Source organism: Gopherus flavomarginatus, chromosome 3 (genome assembly GCF_025201925.1).
Source record: "Gopherus flavomarginatus isolate rGopFla2 chromosome 3, rGopFla2.mat.asm, whole genome shotgun sequence".
In the NCBI taxonomy this organism is placed as follows: Eukaryota; Metazoa; Chordata; order Testudines; family Testudinidae; genus Gopherus; species Gopherus flavomarginatus.
Window position 1 is genome coordinate 223,998,577 of NC_066619.1, and position 18,617 is coordinate 224,017,193.

Sequence of the window (18,617 nt, forward strand, 5' to 3'; positions counted from 1 at the left end):
AATAAGGTTTCACCTACAATAACACCCCCCATTCACCTCAGCCTTGTCTGTCATCCCAGTGAGGCCTAAAATGACGATAGCCAATTACCCCATCCTAAACAGAAAGAAATTATTTAACATATTGCTACTGATACAAGCTTATCTATTTACTTTTCTACTGTATCTTTCTGTCAGGATAGTTTCACATCACCTTTCAGTCAGCCGCTGAGGAATGCCTATTGTTTCTGCTGAACTTGCTGGCTGAAGCAGACCTTGCCTGTTCTATCTGAATGGAGAATTCATCTCTGTAACAACTTTTCTAGCCTCAACTTCCACAGCTACATTCTCAGATTTGGGGGGAGGTGGTCAGGCAGGCAAGCTGAAATTCTGTCCATCAAACTGTAAGAACTAGCCTTCTAGTGTCCAATATGAAAGGGGATTTGAAACATGGATAGGCCAAGACAGGAACAGTCACAAAAGCTTTTTTCAGTGTGCTGATCACTTTCCCTTTTTTTCTATTTGCTGCTTGTCGGAAATATTCAGCAAACAAACTGGGATCAGTTTTTATTTCAGGTTCACAAGAGCTTTAGCAGCTAAGGATGCCCTGAGACCCTGGGTCTCAAAACAGATTTCAGCCACTCTCTCTCTTTCCTTTGTTGGAAGACTATGAAAGCATGTAGCTGTTATAATGCCCCCAGGGGCAGGACAATTTTTCCAGTGCAAACCAATTACCTACAAATCATTTATCCCACCTGGGCCGTATCTTTAAAGGGAATTTCACAGACTGAATTTGTAAGACACCTTTCCTGACATTGATTACACAGTTATTAGCCAAGTATCAGAGGGATAGCTGTGTTAGTATCCACAGAAACAATGAGGAGTCTGGTGGCACCTTAAAGACCAACAAATCTATTTGGGCATAAGCTTTCACGGGTAAAAAACCCCACTTCTTTAGATGCATGATTGAAAATTAGAGGTACAGGCATAAATATATTGGCACATGAAGAGAAGGGAGTTACCTTACAAGTGGAGAGCCAGTGCTGACAAGGCCAATTCAGTCAGGGTAGATATAGTTCACTCCCAATAACTGATGAGGAGGTGTCAATCCCAAGAGAGGGAAAATTGCTTTTGTAGTGAACCAGCCACTCCCAGTCCCTATTCAAGCCCAAATTAATGGTGTTAAGTTTGAAAATGAATTGTAGCAGTGCAGTTTCTCTTTAAAGTCTGTTTTTGAAGTGTTTTTTGTTGAAGAATGGCTACTTTTAAATCTGTTATTGAATGTCCAGGGAGATTGAAGTGTTCTCCTACTGGCTTTTGTATGTTACCATACCTGATGTCTAATTTGTGTCCATTTATCCTTTTACGTAGAGACTGTCCAGTTTGGCCAGAGTACATGGTAGAGGGGCATTGCTGGCACATGATGGCATATATCACATTTGCAGATGTGCAGGTGAATGACCCCCTGATGGTGTGGCTGGTGTGATTGGGTCCTCTGATGGTGACACTAGAGTAGACATGGGGACAGAGTAGGCAATGGGGTTTGTTACAGGGTTTGGTTCCTGCGTTAATGTGTTATTAACCATACTCCCATTATTGTTGTTTGACTGCCAAGATCTAAACAAAATCTGTGGGGTTGATCCTTGTATCTCTCCGAACCATTGCCCCTTCAGGTTGATGTTCCTTCATTTTCTGAACTGGGGAAGGGGCTTTCACTAGACACTTGCAAGAGTCTCTCTCGACCTATCTTAGATTGATAACAATCCTTTCTGTGGCCAATTTTGTCACAGTACCAATGTTTAACTGAACTGTTTCCTTTAATTTTTGCATTATTGCCAATTTCCGTTGTTTTACACACCAAATTTATCAGTTTTTCTTCTTATTCAATAAGGTCCTGAACCAGATTAGAATCTCTTCTTTCATCATACATATGGAACCACAGAACTGTATTTACAGGGCTCATGGTGATCAAGCTTCCATCTTCTACACTAGCAGCTACATTCTGTTCTGGACACTGTTACAAGAAAAGATTCAAGTTCTGTGGACAATTGGATTCCTTTTGCTGATTTTGATCTGCAAGTCCAAGTCCAGCTGAGCATTTATAAATTGGTCCATTGTCAGTTTAGCGTTGAGAGCCTTGATGGTACCTGACGACGCTCAGAACATAAGTCTTTGCAGGTTCTCTGCCAGCTCGTGGAATTTTTTCATTCCTTCTGCTTCTAGCTCTAGCCTCTTAGCTGTAACTTGGCCACATCAGATTGATGGCTAACTCCAAACTGCATATCAAGGGCTTGTACCAGGTCTGGCTAATTCAGTTTTTTTTTTCTATGGGTAAGTTCGGTAGCACAATTAGAGCTGGACCACCCAAGTTGGCTGATAGTAATCCCCCTTTCTGTGTCTCCTCCCAGTCATTCATTTGAGCTATAATGTTGAACTGAGCCAAATGAGCCTCCCAGCAGAGATGACCTGTGCTTGCTGATAGTGGGGAAGGGAGGGCGGCAGAGTGAGGGCAACCAGCTTCAGCTGTGTTACTGAGCATGTTCAGTCCACGTGAGCATACTCTGTATAAGCCAACCAGCAAATCTTGTGGGGGGGGGGGCATGTGACCCCGCATGCCCTTCCATCCGTCACCTCTGCCAGGAAGTTTTTTCATTATTTGAGCTGGCACAAACTGACTTGTCCCCTCTGAGCCTCTGTGGGTTACAAATGGGGCAGAAAATTGTTGTAAATGTCTGGTATTACTCTAGTCCTCTGGCTGGCCCAGTTCCTCATCCAGCCAGCTATCTTCCACTGTGGTCTGTGACCCTTTGATTTCCTTCTGGACCTGAATTTTCAACTCAAGTCCATGCTACACCTCATCTCAGCAAGTTCCATATTGGCCAAAGTCTGTTTGGTTTCCACTGCTTCATGGAAAAACTTTAGTCAGATTGTAGTTCACCTCATCAATCTGTTTTACCATTCTAGCCCGGGTGTGTTGCCATTGGGTTTCCCAGTCTGTCCAAGTGTATTTTAGTTGCACCTCCATACAACAAACTCATCTCAACATGCAAATTCTCTCTGAGCCCTTTCTGGGAAACCTCCAGCTCTTGTTTTAGATCTTGTTTTAAGTCTTGTCTTAATTACTTTTTCGAAGTCTCCAGCTCCTATTTAAGGTCTTGTTTTAAATCTTGCTGGCCATTTTTTATTTCTGCAAGAATCTCCATTATTTGTTGCATCTTGGTTCAACAGGAATACCACCAGCTCACAATCTCTCTACTTGGAAACTGGATCACACTACTGACACCAGTATTACCACTTTTTGGCCTGAGCTGCTTCCTAAAAATTCAGTGTCTAGTAGGTTGCTCCAGTTCGGAGTAGAAATTGGTGATAGTTGGGAATTTGGTTGATGCAATTTTGCTTATTTACAAAGAATGTACAAAGTCTTGTGACTGTGAATGCAGAAGGAATCAAGAACAAAAAGAGCAGTTTCTTACCTTACTGCCTCTTCAGTCAACACAAGATCCAAAAGATTTCTTTATTTTTTTCCATGATCACATGTGCTTACAGGATCCTTCTTGGGTTTCTCCCCACTCTCCCCCCATTCCCAGTTCTTGTCTGTTCTCAGTTTCTGTGTGTTTTCACACTGCCATGCACCTGTATGAATGTGACCCCTCTGCCCACATGGTACTAGTTTCTGGGCAAATGCTGTTAGGCTTTGTTTTCAGTGTGGTCCCTTGACTGTCTCTTACAACAATCTTAAATGGAGGACTTGTTCATACATCAGACTTGTTCATAACATTCCCAACAGTATTTTGGCATGGTTTCTTCCATGGTAGAGGAAACATGCTTTAAAACCTGTGGTAACCAATCAAGAGTTTCTCTAGTGACTAAAAGCAACTATTTGCTGCAAAGATACAGAGACATTGTTTCAACCTGAGACACAGTGTTTTTTAGAAATTCTGTTAGGGTGACACAGGGGAATGCTTAGCTACCACAATTTACCCCTGTGTTAGAAAACTTAGAATCATAGAAGATTAGGGTTGGAAGGGACCTCAGAAGGTCATCTAGTGCAACCCCTGCTCAAAGCAGGGCTAATCCCCAGACAGATTTTTACTCCAGTTCCCTAAATGGCCCCCTCAAGGATTGAACTTGTAACCCTGGATTTAGCAGGCCAATGCTCAAACCACTGAGCTATCCCTCCTCCCCGTGGCTCTATCATCTGTAACACAGATTTTTCATAGAGCCAGAGAGAGAATGATATGCACCCTTGGACACCCCACTTCTCCCCACTGGCCTGCCAAGTCCCCATTCATTATTCTTAAGCGGGACCCTGTGTGGAGGCCTCCAGAAGCCAAAAGCAATGAGAGAAAACAAAATGGTGCCAACAAGGGAGACCAGACCTCCCTTCTGCACACAAAACTGGGAACAGCTGTATATAGTGTGTCGCCTCCATGCACAAACTTACCCAAGGTCACACAAGTCGGTGGCAAAATCAGGATCAGACCCTAAACCCTTAATTTAGGTCCAGTGCCTTAAACATTCCTGCTTTCTGGGTCTTGAAAAATCCAAATAGCTATGCATAAGGATCGTTTTCATGGCAAGTAGTGGTGGGGACAAAGACAAGTTCCTGCAGAATTTAAGCTTTAATTTAAAAATAATTGGTTTCTACCTCTTATGGTTGCAAAGATAACCAAACTTGTCCACGTTAAGAGCATTCATTTATTATATATTTTGTACAGCACCTCATACAAAGGGGTCCAACTTGGTTGTGGCCTATGGACACTACCACAGTATGAATAATAATAATAATAATTAATAAAATCAATGAATAAGTACCAAAGTGATTCTAGTTTCTCACTCTAATAAGAGCTTTAAATTTAAGCTTTAGATAAATGAAAGAAAGTGCTCCTAATTCAGTACATTTGAAAACGTCTCCTTACAAAATGCATCGTCAGCTGTTTTCACGTATAACACTATTTACAGCCAGCCCTGTAAATGAGTTAAACTGATAGGTCTGTAAAGAGTGTTAATACATTTGTCTTGGGGTGAGGCATGATTGTGATAGAGTGATCACAGATTCTTAAATCTGAGGAAAGGACAAGAGCAAAGGCCCAGATTCTGAAAGTTTTCAAATCAGTAGGAGTTAGGTACCTAAAACCTTTGAGAATCTGGGCCAACGTTCTTGCAAATATGAGGGGGACAAAATATCTGAAAAAACGGTTGTAAAAAAACTTTGTATTCTTTTACTAGCCCAAGGTTTTAAATTTAGTGCACAATAGCACGCTTTAAAGCAGATTCCAGTGTTTCCTCTCCCCTTAATATGGTAGAATCCTACCTGGCTGAACAGCCAGTGCTCTACAGGCAGGGCCGGCTCTAGGCACCATCGTTCCAAGCTTGTGCTTAGGGCGGCCCTTTTCAAGGGGTGGCATTCAGGCCCTTTTCAAGGGGCGGCACTCCGGCTTTTTTTTAAATTTTTTTTATTTAATTTTTTTTTTTGCTTCGGCGGTGGCACTCCAGCTTTTTTTTTGTTGTTGTTGCTTGGGACGGTAAAAAACCTGGAGCCAGCTCTATGTATAGGGATTCTTGCTCTCTGCAGATCAGCTCATTAGTTCTCTGGAGGCCTTGTGGAAAGGAGAAGCTTCAGATTAATCTCTTCTCCTTGAGGCTCGGAAGTAGTTGCTGATGCAGTCCCATGTGTGTGCTGGTGGGGCAAGTGTCATCTGGGTTGTTGACTGAGGGTATGGCTACACTCAGAGCTGCACAGTGCTGCCGCAGGAGCGCTCCCGCGGCAGCGCTTTGAAGTGCGAGTGTGGTCGCGGCGCCAGCGCTGGGAGAGAGCTCTCCCAGCGCTGCACGTAAACCACCTCCCTGTGGGGATTAGCTTACAGCGCTGGGAGCCACGCTCCCAGCGCTGGGGCACTGTTTACATTGGCACTTTGCAGTGCTGTAACTTGCTGCGCTCAGGGGGGTGTTTTTTCACACCCCTGAGCGAGAAAGTTGCAGCACTGTAAAGCACCAGTGTAGCCAAGCCCTGGGAGTCTTTAGCCCTACCCCTTCAGCTCTTTAGAAGTGGCCTGGCCATGTGTCTCAACTTCACACTGTCCCAGCTGTTGGCTCTTACTAGGGTAGCACTAAATTGATGGAATAATGTCATGTAAAGACCAAGGGACAGGGGAGATCCCGGGATGAAGGATAAACTGTATTGGGGTTGCCAGTGGGGAAGTATAAGTAGAAAGCAAATACATAACTTTTAAAAAATTAAATTTCCCTGCTACAGTTTTTGAATCCCCTAGTCCAGTGGTTCTCAACTTTCCAGATTACTGTACCCCTTTCAAGAATCTGATTTGTCTTGTGTACCCTACTTGCTTACAAAACCAGACAAAAAAAGTACAGTGTCACAGCACACTGTTACTGAAAAATTGCTCACTTTCTCATTTTTACCATATAATTATAAAATAAATCAATTGAAATATAAATATTGTACTTAACTTCCAGTGTATAGTATATAGAGCAGTACAAACAAGTCGTTGTCTGTATGAAATTTTAGTTTGTATTGACTTTGCTAGTGCTTTTTATGTAATTTGTTATAAAACTAGGCAAGTATCTAGATGAGTTGATGTACCCCCTGGAAGACCTCTGTGTACCCCTGCTTGAGAACTACTGCCGTAGTCTGTAAGAGTATTGGGGAAGGAAGATCCCTCCTCTCAACAACAGTGAATATAAAGCCCTCCAGCCTTGTTTTCTCTGACAGTATGTGTCTCTTGTACGTGGTTTTGGGCTTCCAATGATCTGCAGTTTTTTTCAATGATATTCCCAGGCATCTTTAGTGGCCTTCTCTCTGCCTCTTTAGGACACTTGTTTTTACATTACATTACATCCTTCCCATGTCAATGTTGGCACACAGGACAGACACTAGTCTACTTCGTACCTCCCGGTCATTTGCTGTTGCTTTCATATGGTGTGGAGAACAGCTGTTCTGCCCTCCCTACGAAGGGTTCTCCTTAAGAATTCTCGTAGGTACCCTCGTTTTCTCACACCAGTTGGTTTCCACTTGACAACTTTATGTAGAGGTCTGCATATTGGCATGTGATGTACATGCCCCAGATATGTTTAGAGATTTCTTCTGATTCTGGTGGAGATGAGCTGCTGGTTGGTGATTTCTCAGATCTCTTTGTTGATGTTGAAGTCTTTCCATTCAGTGTCCAGAATTTTTTATAGACATTGATTTTTGAAGTTGTCTTGTTTTCTGTCTCACTTTTTAGTAGATCTCCAGCTTTTGCAGCTATATGTTAATACTAAGATTATTTTAGTTGAAAATTTTCAGTTTTCTTCTGGTGCTGTATATCCTTGATTTTGATGCCTTGTTGAGTTTGGTGAATGCTGTGGATGTCTTTCCTATTATTGATATCACTTCCTTCTTGAGGTCTCCATTGGCTAGTATGGTGGTGCCTGGGTAGATGAACTGTTCTACTTTCTTGATGTTTTTGCTTTCTAATGTGATGTTATTGCTCGATAGCTAGCCTTTGAGGCTATTTGTTTAGATTAAGGAGAGAGACTTAACATTAAAGCAAAAGGATGACTTGGAGGACTGCTACTCTAAACAAGTCTAAAAATTCGTATTTTGGAAGTTTATCCTAAAGAGAATCTCATAACACTGCTTTGGAAACATGGAATTAAAAACCCTGCAAGAGAGAGGTTACAAAGATGCATAATTTGTCTGTCCACCTATAGTATTTCCTGTCCGAGGGCAATGTGCATATTACTCACACCTTCCTCAAAAGGAATATCTTTTGCCTTTCCCAATACAATTCCAGTCTATAAAGCTACTATCTTCTAGAAATCCATTTCATTTCAATTAAACCTTTGATACAGGAGTACTTTTTTACTTGCATGATAAAACAATATAACATAAACTACCAAATAGTAAAGTGAATACATTACTGGCACAATTCATCCTCATGGAATTAAGTCCTTTTGAAGCTGCCTGTAGAACGCGATAGGAGGTAGAACCATGTCATCTCTCAAATTTGGAATTCCACTATTTCTCTCACTATTTCTCACACAAGTGTGTATGTACACATGTGGTATGTGTACACATAAGCAAACACATGAGAGAGATTTAAAAATTTCAGAGACAGATGTTTTATTTAGAAATGTCTTTCTTACACCATCTAATTATTTCTTCTGCTGTTTAACTCCCCTCCTTTCCCTCCAAGAACATTTTTCTGCTGTCTAAAGCTCAAGCTTCTTGTCCTCACCTTCAAGGCCCTTCAAAATTCAGGCTTTCCTGCACCTGGTCTTCTCTTATCATGTCACCGCCTAGGCTGCTCATTTATCTTCTTCTCTCATAGACCCCTGTGAAAATTTTCCCTTATCAGCTCTTTCATGGAACGTCCTCTTGAACTGATCCTTAAGATCACTGTTTTCTCCTTTGACAAATCCCTCTTCCTTAGCACAGTGTAGGCACTACTGGAATAACAATAATAATAAATTATGAAGTGTAGAATCGTTGGCTTCTGAATTCCATTTCCTGTCATTGCAGCCAGCACTGATGACTCGTCAGGCAGGTGGTATCAGAGCCAGAATTATTAATTCCTTCAGAGACAGAATAGTCTCTGCAATGTGCCCTGAACAGACCATTATATGTAATTTTTGCCTATCCATTTCCAAATATCCCTAGCTTCCGCTGCCAGGCAGTGTATTTATGGGAGATTCCTGCACTTTCTAGTACTTAAGACATTTATTCTTCTGTGGTATATGAAAGCATTCTGTAACTGCCCAGAAAAACACTGCACTCTTTCTTAGTTCTTAAGTATTACATCACATATAAAATTGCTCACTGAGATTTTAATTTTTTAAATACATTTTCCCAAGAAATGACAGATTAACTATGTCTTGTATTCTTGAAGAAGGAAAGATTCCATTAAAAACATGGAATGTACCAATACCACTGTGTCAATGCTAATGAAACTGTATCTTGTATTGTCTCTACAGGTATTACACTGCTACATTTCCATGCATGGCAAGAAATATTTTATGCGTACTTTATTATTAAGCTGTGGAACTCAAAACCGTAGGCTATAATTGAGATCACTGGCTAAATAAGATTTAAACTGTTTAGGCTCATAAATAAGGATAAAATCTGCAGTTACACTAGTTAGATAAAAAATGTAAGGGCTATTATCATGCTTCCAAAAAGCTGACTTTCAGTTGTGGTCAGGAAAGAATCTCCTCCCATCACATTATAGTAATGAACAACTAGTGCATTTGGGAAGATTTCATCTTCCTCTAAAGCGTCAGGTAAAGGTTGCTGCTAAAGAAAGGATATCAGATTAAATGGACCATTTCCCCATTCTGATATAACAAATCCAAGGCATTAGATCTATTCTCTATCACATAGCAGTCTCTGTCAGAGATAACTGTCAAGTACACAGCATGTGGACTTAATATTCATAGCAGCACAGGTGCAGTTCTTCACTGTGGCATTTTTCTGCTCAGTCGTTTGAAAAATGCATTAGGAGTGGGGAAGGAAAGGAAAGACAGAATTTCTACATTTCTGAACCAACTTTAAATTCCAAGCTAAGGATACCTTAGGTGTGATCCTCTGGGTTAGAAAAATGGGTTTTTAGTAGTCAGATGCTCTATTGCCCCCTCCAACATAAATCTCTCTTCCCCAAGGGTATGAGCAAGAGTAGAGTGAAGCCACATAAGAACGGCCATACTGGGTCAGACCAAAGGTCCATTTAGCCCAGTATCCTGTCTTCCAAAAGTGGCCAATGGCAGGTGTCCCAGAGGGAATGAACAGAACAGGTAATCATCAAGTGATCTATCCCCTGCTGCCCATACCAAGCTTCTGGCAAACAGAGGCTATGAACACCATCCCTGTCCATCCTGGCTAATAGCCATTGATGGATCTATCCTCCATTAATTTATCTAGTTCTTTTTTGAACCTTGTTATAGTCTTGGCCTTCACAGCTTCCTCTGGCAAGGAGTTCCACAGGTTGACTGTGTGTTGTATGAAAAAATACTTCCTTTCATATGTTTTAAACCTGCTGCCTATTATTTTCATTTGGTGACCCCTAGTTCTTGTGTTTTAAGAATGAGTAAATAACACTTCCTTATTTACCTTCTCCAAGCCAGTCATGATTGTATAGACCTCTATCATATATTGGAATTGCTAAAGGTTCAGAAAAGGGCAACAAAAATGATTAAGGATATGGAGCATCTTCCATATGAGGAGAGATTAATAATATGGGACTTTTCAGCTTGGAAAAAGACAACTAAGGGGGGATATGATAGAGGACTTAGTCCATAGTATTGTGTGTTTATTGGTCTAGTGTGCTGTGAATCTAAATCCCTTCTCAGATTTAAAAAAATAAAGAGGAAAATAGGGACATATATCAGATATGCAAACATTTTGTGGATTAGGTAACAACTTTACTCATGTGGGGTAATTTTCTTCAATTATATGATTTTGAGAAAAATATTTTCTTTCTGCAGTGCATTTAATCTGTATATTGATTTTTAAATTGCTTTGGGACACTGAATTATGAATACTTCATAATCCACCTCTTTTGAAGAGAATAAAAAAGACAGTCTCTGCATCTGTGTTACAGGAAAATGTATATAGGTGAAAGAGAAGTAATGTGTGTATACATAGTGAGGAGCTATACAGCTCTATAGCAGAACATTAAGACCGTGAAACTCTGAAGCTGGTGAAGGTATCTCCTGCTCCCTCAAACATCATTTTTACACTTATCCATAATTATTTTGTTTAAAGGGAGTTAAGTTCTTAGGATGCATTATTCTTTTTATCTCAACTGTTCCCTCAACACACAGACACTCTCTCTCTCTCTTCCCCCCTTCCACCCAGGCACACTCAAGGCCTACTCTTAAGCAAATTGAAACAATTTAATTGGCTTTAGTCAGTGGGCTTTGGATGGTTCCATGGACATAACATAAATGTAGGTAAGTTAAGTCCCAAAAATGTCAGCAGTTGTTTTCATTTTTCTTGTTAATTTTTTGCTTCTTGCTTTTTATATCTTTATGTGCTGCAAATAAACACATTCATTTAACTTCTATACTTTAGCCCTTCCTGAATATCATACTCTGTGGTTTTACGTTTGCTTGAAACACTCAAGAGGATAGTCTGACTGTGTTTGGTTAGGTAAATCACGCATGAGTTTTTGAGATGACCTCTGTTCTCTAAACAGGTGTACGATGATCCCTGATAGTCTTACACATCACTCTATTACACCACTAATAAAGGTTTTCTCTGTTTGAATAAGGATTATAGCCAACTGCTGTTACATCTGGCTAAAGATTTTAGTCAAAAGGATAATTGGAAAGATGCAATAAACTATCAGTTTCTGCTTACTAGGGCTGTCAAGTGATTAAAAAAATTAATAGTGATTAATCGTACAATTAATCATGCTGTTAATAAGAGAATACCATTTATTTAAATATTTTTTGATGTTTTCTACATTTTCAATTTCAATTACAACACAGAATACAAAGTGTACACTGCTCACTTTATTTTTGAATATAAATATTTTCACTGTAAAAAAACAAAGAAATAGTATTTTTTAATTCACCTAATACAAGTACTGTAATGCGATCACTTTATCGTGAAAGTTGAACTTAAAAATATAGAATTATCTACAAAAAAAATGGATTAAAAAATAAAACAATATAAAACTTTAGAGCCTACAAGTCCACTCATTCCTACTTCTTGTTCAGTCAATTGCTCAGACAAACAAGTTTGGTTACAATTTGCAAGAGGTAATACTGCCCACTTCTTGTTTACAATGTTACCTGAAAGTGAGAACAGGTGTTCACATGGCACTGTTTTAGCTGGCATCTCAAGATATTTGTGTGCCAGATGTGCTAAAGATTCATATGTCCCTTCATGCTTCAGCCGTGATTCCAGAGGACGTGCGTCCATGCTGATAGCGGGTTCTGCATGTTAATGATCCAAAGCAGAGTGAACATGTTCATTTTCATCATTTGAGTCGGATGCCACCAGCAGAAGGTTAATTTTTTTTTTTTGGTGGTTCAGGTTCTGTAGTTTCCACATCGGAGTGTTGCTCTTTTAAGACTTCTGACATCATGCTTCACACCTCGTCCCTCTCAGATTTTGGAAGGCACTTCAGATTCATAAACCTTGAGTTGAATTCTGTAGCTATTTTTAGAAATCCCATATTGGTACCTTCTTTGCATTTTGTCAAATCTGCAGTGAAAGTGTTCGTAAAACGAACATGTGCTGGATTGTCATCCGAGATTGCTATAACATGAAATATATGGTAGAATGCGGGTAAAATGGAACAGGAGACATTCAGTTTTCCCCCAGGAAGTTCAGTCACAAATTTAATTAACACATTTTTTTTTTTTTACCAGGCATCATTAGGATGGAAGTATGTCCTCTGGAATGATGGCTGAAAGGGCATACGAATGTTTAGCATATCAGTCACATAAATACCTTGCAACGCCGGCTACAAAAGTGCCACGCAAAAGCCTGTTCTCACTTTCAGGTTACATTGTAATTAAGAAGGAGGCAGCAGTATCTCCCATAAAGGTAAACAAACTTGTTTGTCTTAGCAATTGGCAAAATAAGAAGTAGGACTGAGCGGACTTGTAGGCTCTGAAGTTTTACACAGTTTTGTTTTTGAATGCAGTTATGTAACAATTTCCCCCCCTTTTTTATGTTACATTTTCACGATAAAGAGAATGCACTACAGTACTTATTTGAGTTGAATTGAAAAATACTACTTCTTTTTATCATTTTTACAGTGTAAATATTTGTAATAAAAATAATATAAAGTGAGCAATATATACTTTGTATTCTGTGTTGTAACTGAAATCAGTATATTTGAAAATGTAGAAAAACATGCAAAAATATTTAATAAATTTGAATTGTTTAACAATTCTATTGTTAAATTCTGTTGTTTAACAGTGCAATTGTGATTAATTTTTAAAATCGTGATTAATTTTTTGAGTTAATCACGAGTTAACTGCGATTAATCAACCATCCTACTGCTTACTATTTTAATCCTTAAAAAGTATTTCTGAGGAATAATTTTTTCTTGTCATTATGCTAATTGAAATGTGAATAAATAGGTGTTACTTTTCATTATGTAAATTGAGTGAATATCCTTTGCTTTTCAACCTAGTTTTGCATGGATCTGAGCACCACCTAAGAGTCTGAATGCTCACTAATTTGCTGGAAACTCTCAGCACTTTGCAGTATTGGACACGAACAAATATATGAAAAAAAATCTAATCTGATTAGCAGGAAAGGGTCATTAATATCAAACAAATCCATCATTAAAATTCCTGAGCTCTAGCCAAGTAACTTTAAACATTTCCTTTTTCCTAATGTATTTTATAATATCAACAGTTCTTCAACTTGAAACACGTGATTAATGAGCACTGACATCTTGCTACAAACCAGCAGCCTTTTTGTCTCAACGCACTCTGTAGGTGTGATGATGAGTCAATGGCAAAATTATTTATTCCTCAGAAAGTTACAATAAATGTAATTTATCTTTTGTTAGTATGTTTTTAAACCTCATTGCACTTAATCTAAACAAAAGGAAAATATAAACCAGACACTGCTAAAATATTTTTCATTAGAGATAATGGAAACTATTTTCCCCTTGTAAGTCCATAAAAGGCAATGAAAGTCCCAATACATCTAGACATTTTTCACTCTTTTTACGCAACATATTTTTTTTCTCCAGAATTTTCATGTCACATACAACAAACATTTATCATATACATTTATATAACATCAAGCAAATTAAGAGCATTATATTTTAAGGGCAAAAGTGGATCTCAGTTATGGTGGTATAAATGTGGAGTAACTCTATTGACTTACATGGAGTTACTTCAGATTTATACTAGGGTAATTTACAGTAGAATTTTGGTGCTTACCATTTCCGCAAATCATGTTTGACTTCATGGCATCATCAGAGGTATATATTCTTCAAGTTCTGACACTTACGTAATACTGCACTAAGATTTGTCTAAATTCTGAGTCTCAATGCACTACTTCCAAAACTATGTTAGTGAGGTGGAAGAGAATAATGAAACATGCTTTCAGTATGTGCAAGTACTGTAAACCGGCAGAAAATAAAGAATGCTGATTCTGGTATTTGATGTATGTCACGTAAAGCCCTATTCAGCAATATATACTTAAACTAAGTTTACCTAATGGACAGAAAATATGTTTTGCTCTTGCTTTAAGAATGGAAAATAGATTTTTGTGTGTTGCAGTTATTAAGTGACAGCCTCTGAAATAAATGCCAGTTTTCAGGATAATATCTTAGAATACCGAAAAAAGAGGAGGGATTGTGTTCTTAATCCTCTTTAAATGTGAAGTACTATAAGAGATTAATATTGAATATCACTAAAAGCCACTAGTTAATGCATAGGATTTTTTTCTTGCTTGTTCATGATAGAATAACTTTGTAATAAATCACTGATGTAAAATAAATGAAATCACAGAACTGTACATTTGTAGGAGCATGGCCCACTGCCTTTGCTTACAACACACAGATCTTGAATTAGATAAAGATTTGTATTACAAAATCTTCATAACTCAAGCTGACATGAAGATTAGTGTACAAACATCCAGCCACAAGGAACAGCTGCTAAGTCCCCCTCTCTCCCAAGGATAATATGGGCCAGTTACTGGAACTGATGAGAGCTACAATATGGTCAGTATCTTAGGCTGGTCTCTGGCTCCCTGGGGGGTCCGAAACTGGAAAGTGAAAATATTAGTGCTTTGGGAAATCACACTGTCCTCTTCCCTTGCCAGTGTCTCCTTGACACGGGAATTTTGTTTTGGAAGTCTGAGAAGGAGTCAAATGAAGCCCTTTTTGCCTGATAAAGCAGTCTCTTTAAAATTCACACACACACAAATCATTTCAGAATTGTTAACTTTCAGCAACTACTAAATTTGAATAACAGTAATAAATGCAACCTGCAGCTAGTTCATTCGTTTATTGCTTCACTCAAGAAAAGTCAAAGAGGAAAAATTAAAATAATGTTAAAAATAATAAAAGGGAAATGGAAAAGAACACGTACCCTGGTTATAATCAAAGGCTGGTTAAAATCTATCCCTCCACTCAGCCTGAATCCCCAAGGAGCAGGTCCTGGGAGAACGACGTTCTGTGGCATTGTACACCAGTTTTCTGACACCTATTATTACTGGATTATTTTTCTTTTTTCCCTAGCTTGGTAAAGGGAGCTGAAGGCTGAGCTGTAGGAATAAAGATCCTGTCAGCAGTGTCTTTGCTGGACAGGGCAGCAGATCCTTTATACGCCTCAGAAGTTTTTTCTCATCCCACAGCTGCAGAAACAGCACTTTATCCCTTCTCCTGTATGATGTCACTCGTCTCTTGTCTCCTCCATCCACAGGGGGAGTACCAACTTTGGTAAAACAGTCTGGATGCTCTGTGGAGTTTACAGCGAATAGATTTACTTTATTTGCTGCCTCACAGTGTTCTGCCCAGCCCAGCATTCAGTAAGCTTCAGGTTACAGCTTCCTATTTCTCTCTTAAAGCAACCTGGTCTCACTTTTGATGATGTGATTGTATTACAGCACTGTCTTTGTTTTAACCATACCACAGCATCATCAACATTTCACCTAACAAAGAAATATTTAATATTGAGCTTTTTCGCTCCTGAATGATCATTTTGCATTTCAGTCAGCTTGTGATACAGTCATTTACTTGACCACAAAGTCTTTCTAGCCCTTCATTTGAAGTTTTCAGCTATATCAGGGGTTCTCAAACTGGGGATCGTAAGATTTTTTCAGGGGGTCATGAGGTGTTAGTCTCCCCCCACAAACCCTACTTCACTTCCAACATTTATAATAATATTAATTATAAACAATGTGTTTTTAATTTATAAGGGCAGGTTGCATTCAGAGCTGTGAAAGGGGTCACCAATACGGAAGTTTGAGAACCACTGGGCTATATGTTTTGTACAGTGTACACATATAAAATGTTTGTGCTCGCTTGAAAATTTTTAACAATGTCATAGATATTTCTTATACATAGACATTTCTTATACATAGACGTGGAAACAAAAATGCAACTAGTGTAATAGATAACCACTTCTTTCTTTTGGCATTGTCTTGGACTCTGTAGTTCTTATACAGGTACATTCAGTTTGTGCTGCTCACTCTGGTTCCCAGTTGGTTCTGTTGCAGCAGCTGATGTTTTCTTTCCATCTTTCTGCTTTATCTTGACTAACATTTCTTTTGTATCTGACTGTAAAAGAGATATTTTCCAGTGGTGCTGTTCTTAGATGTTTCCTTTCCCATTGTACTGGAATAGTTCCCCATGAGTATCTTATACTAGCAAGGTTAGTCTGCAAGTGTTCCTGTTGTTCCAGTTCTCCACTGACAGCCTTGACTCCACATCACTTTTCTGTTATTGCTGCTGAGGGCTTAGCCCTTGTATTGAGATACAATGGAAAAGTAGAAATTCTATTTAATTAGGCAAAAGGCCAGTTAAAATCAGTGGGAGTTTTGCCAGAGTAAAGACAAAGAGAAAACTGGGTAAAGATTTAAGGATTTGACTTAATGATAATAATGGCCCAGATTGTGTTTCATAGCTCAGTGCACAAATTTCCCATTCCCCATGGCAGAGGACTTCACTGCTTCCACTTCACTATGCTCCCCCACCATTTTTTGGAGGCCTATCCGTGTGGTCTGTAGTCTACTCAGGGGAAGGTGCTTATAACAAGATGGACCAGGAGAAATTGTAGGTGAGCGGGGAGTGGTGCGCATTGTCATCACTCTGGTTTTGTGGAGAATTTCCTCAGATTTCATCTTTTCTTCTGAGCACCCAGAGATCCTGAGGGGTAAAGGGGGAGGTGATGCCAGTTGTCTAGGGATCTGTCAACTTTCTGGGTGGCCCAGCAGCCCTTTTCAACAAGGAAGCATACCACAGCCCCTCCTGATAGGATGTCAAGTAGGAAGGTAGGGGGATAATTCCACAAGATACTCAGATACCAAGATGATGGATGTGGCATAGAACTTGACTGGAATCTGAATCCCCTCTCTTGGATTTTCCGCTCGCCATGAATATGTATTTTACCCTATATATTTACTCTTTGTTTGTAGTCCATCAATCAGTTTTAAGTCCACAGGACAGTGCTCATATCCAAACTAGTTCTAATCCATTTCGTAAGAGATTTTTTTAATGTAATGTATTAGATGTTTTACTAAAATGCCAATATATTACATCTACTGTATTTCCTTGATGTCATAATTTTTTATTTCTTTTAGAAAATCCAGTTTTTCTTGCAAGATGTATTATTTACATCTGGTTATTGCCCATGGCTTCATTATACATTTGATCTTTACACATTTTCTGTTATTGTTTGTTGTTATGCTAGAGACTGAAGATAGACTTTGGTCATTGTCAGGATCACTCTTCACTTTTTTTTACATATTTTTTCCAGCCTTCTTATAACTCTCCAAATATCCATGGCTTGCTAAAGAATCTGCTCAACAGATAACTCTTCTCTGATGAATGATTTGGTTAGTTTATTAGTTGATTTGCTTAACACTTCAGGATGCAAATAGTCATTCTGAGTCACCAGAGTCAAGGCAGCTTCCATAGTCTCACTTCATGAGGTGCCAGTCATTGACATCTATTAAGTAGCACTGTAGACCTCTGGCCATACTTTCACAAGACATTGTGCCCTAGTTCAGTGGTGTAATCAGTCTGGGCCACCGGACATTTTGTTTACATTTGCACAGCTGCACGCAGCTCCCAGTGGCTGCAATTCACCATTCCCAGCCAATGGGAGCTGCAGGAAACGATGTGGGCTACAGGGAGGTACTGGCCGCAGCTTCCCGCAGCTCCAATTGGCTGGGAATGGCAAACCTGCAGCTGTGCAAATGTAAACAAACTGTCTGGCAGCCTGCTAGCAGATTACCCTGATGGGCCGCAGGTTACCCACCACTGCCCTAGTGCAAGCCTCTGCAGTTGATGCATCCCTTTGATTTGGTGGTCCTTCAGTCATCAGTACTGCAAAGATCCTCACACCCTTCTCATTAATAAGTACTTCTTGTCAGTCATCCACAGTGCTTGGGGACCAACACTGGGGAAAAGAAAAAAGGTTACTTATATATATAGTAACTGAAGTTCTTTGTGTAGTCCCTGTCTCTGTTCCGCTATCTGCGCTTCTCTGCTTCAGATCCTTTACTCATGATTTGCAGTAGAGGAGGAACTGGAGCGGCACTTGGTCCATACTTCCCCTTATGCCCTCAGTTTGGAGCTTGAAGAGAAGAGTGCAGGTGTGGACCTATGGACCCTAGCAAAAAAATTTCAGTTTCAGGTGCATGGAGCACATGTGTACCCCATAGTGGAATACAGATATGAACCACACATCTCAAAGAACTTCAATTACTATATAGATAAGTGGCTCTCTTTTTAGTGCAATAACTTTGCTTGTTTTCTTGACATCATTAGTATTCAGTCTTGGAATATAGCTTCCCTATCCATAAAAGTGCAATCTTTTATTGTCATGACTGTGTCATGTGATTGCCTATTAATAGCTTCCTTTGGATCAAAGTATGTTTTCTTGGATTGCAGTTTGCTTCAAACATTCCAGCTTACCTGTTTTTCTGACTTTGCTGGGTA

General features: G+C 39.4%; 1 protein-coding gene across 5 annotated transcripts in view; it reads right to left on the reverse strand.

Moving 5' to 3' along the window:
- The window catches only part of PDLIM3 (PDZ and LIM domain 3), a 45,368-nt gene extending 29,954 nt beyond the window's left edge, over window positions 1-15,414 (reverse strand). For 3 of the 5 annotated variants that reach the window (XM_050947894.1, XM_050947893.1, XM_050947891.1), the window contains exon 1: window positions 15,043-15,413. In XM_050947894.1, coding sequence (XP_050803851.1) covers window positions 15,043-15,135 — 93 coding nt within the window. In that variant the 5' untranslated portion in view covers window positions 15,136-15,413. Of the gene's footprint in view, window positions 1-15,042 lie in introns of all 5 variants that reach the window. The other 2 variants (XM_050947890.1, XM_050947892.1) reach the window with 1 other exon arrangement.
- Between the last annotated feature and the right edge of the window lie 3,203 nt (window positions 15,415-18,617).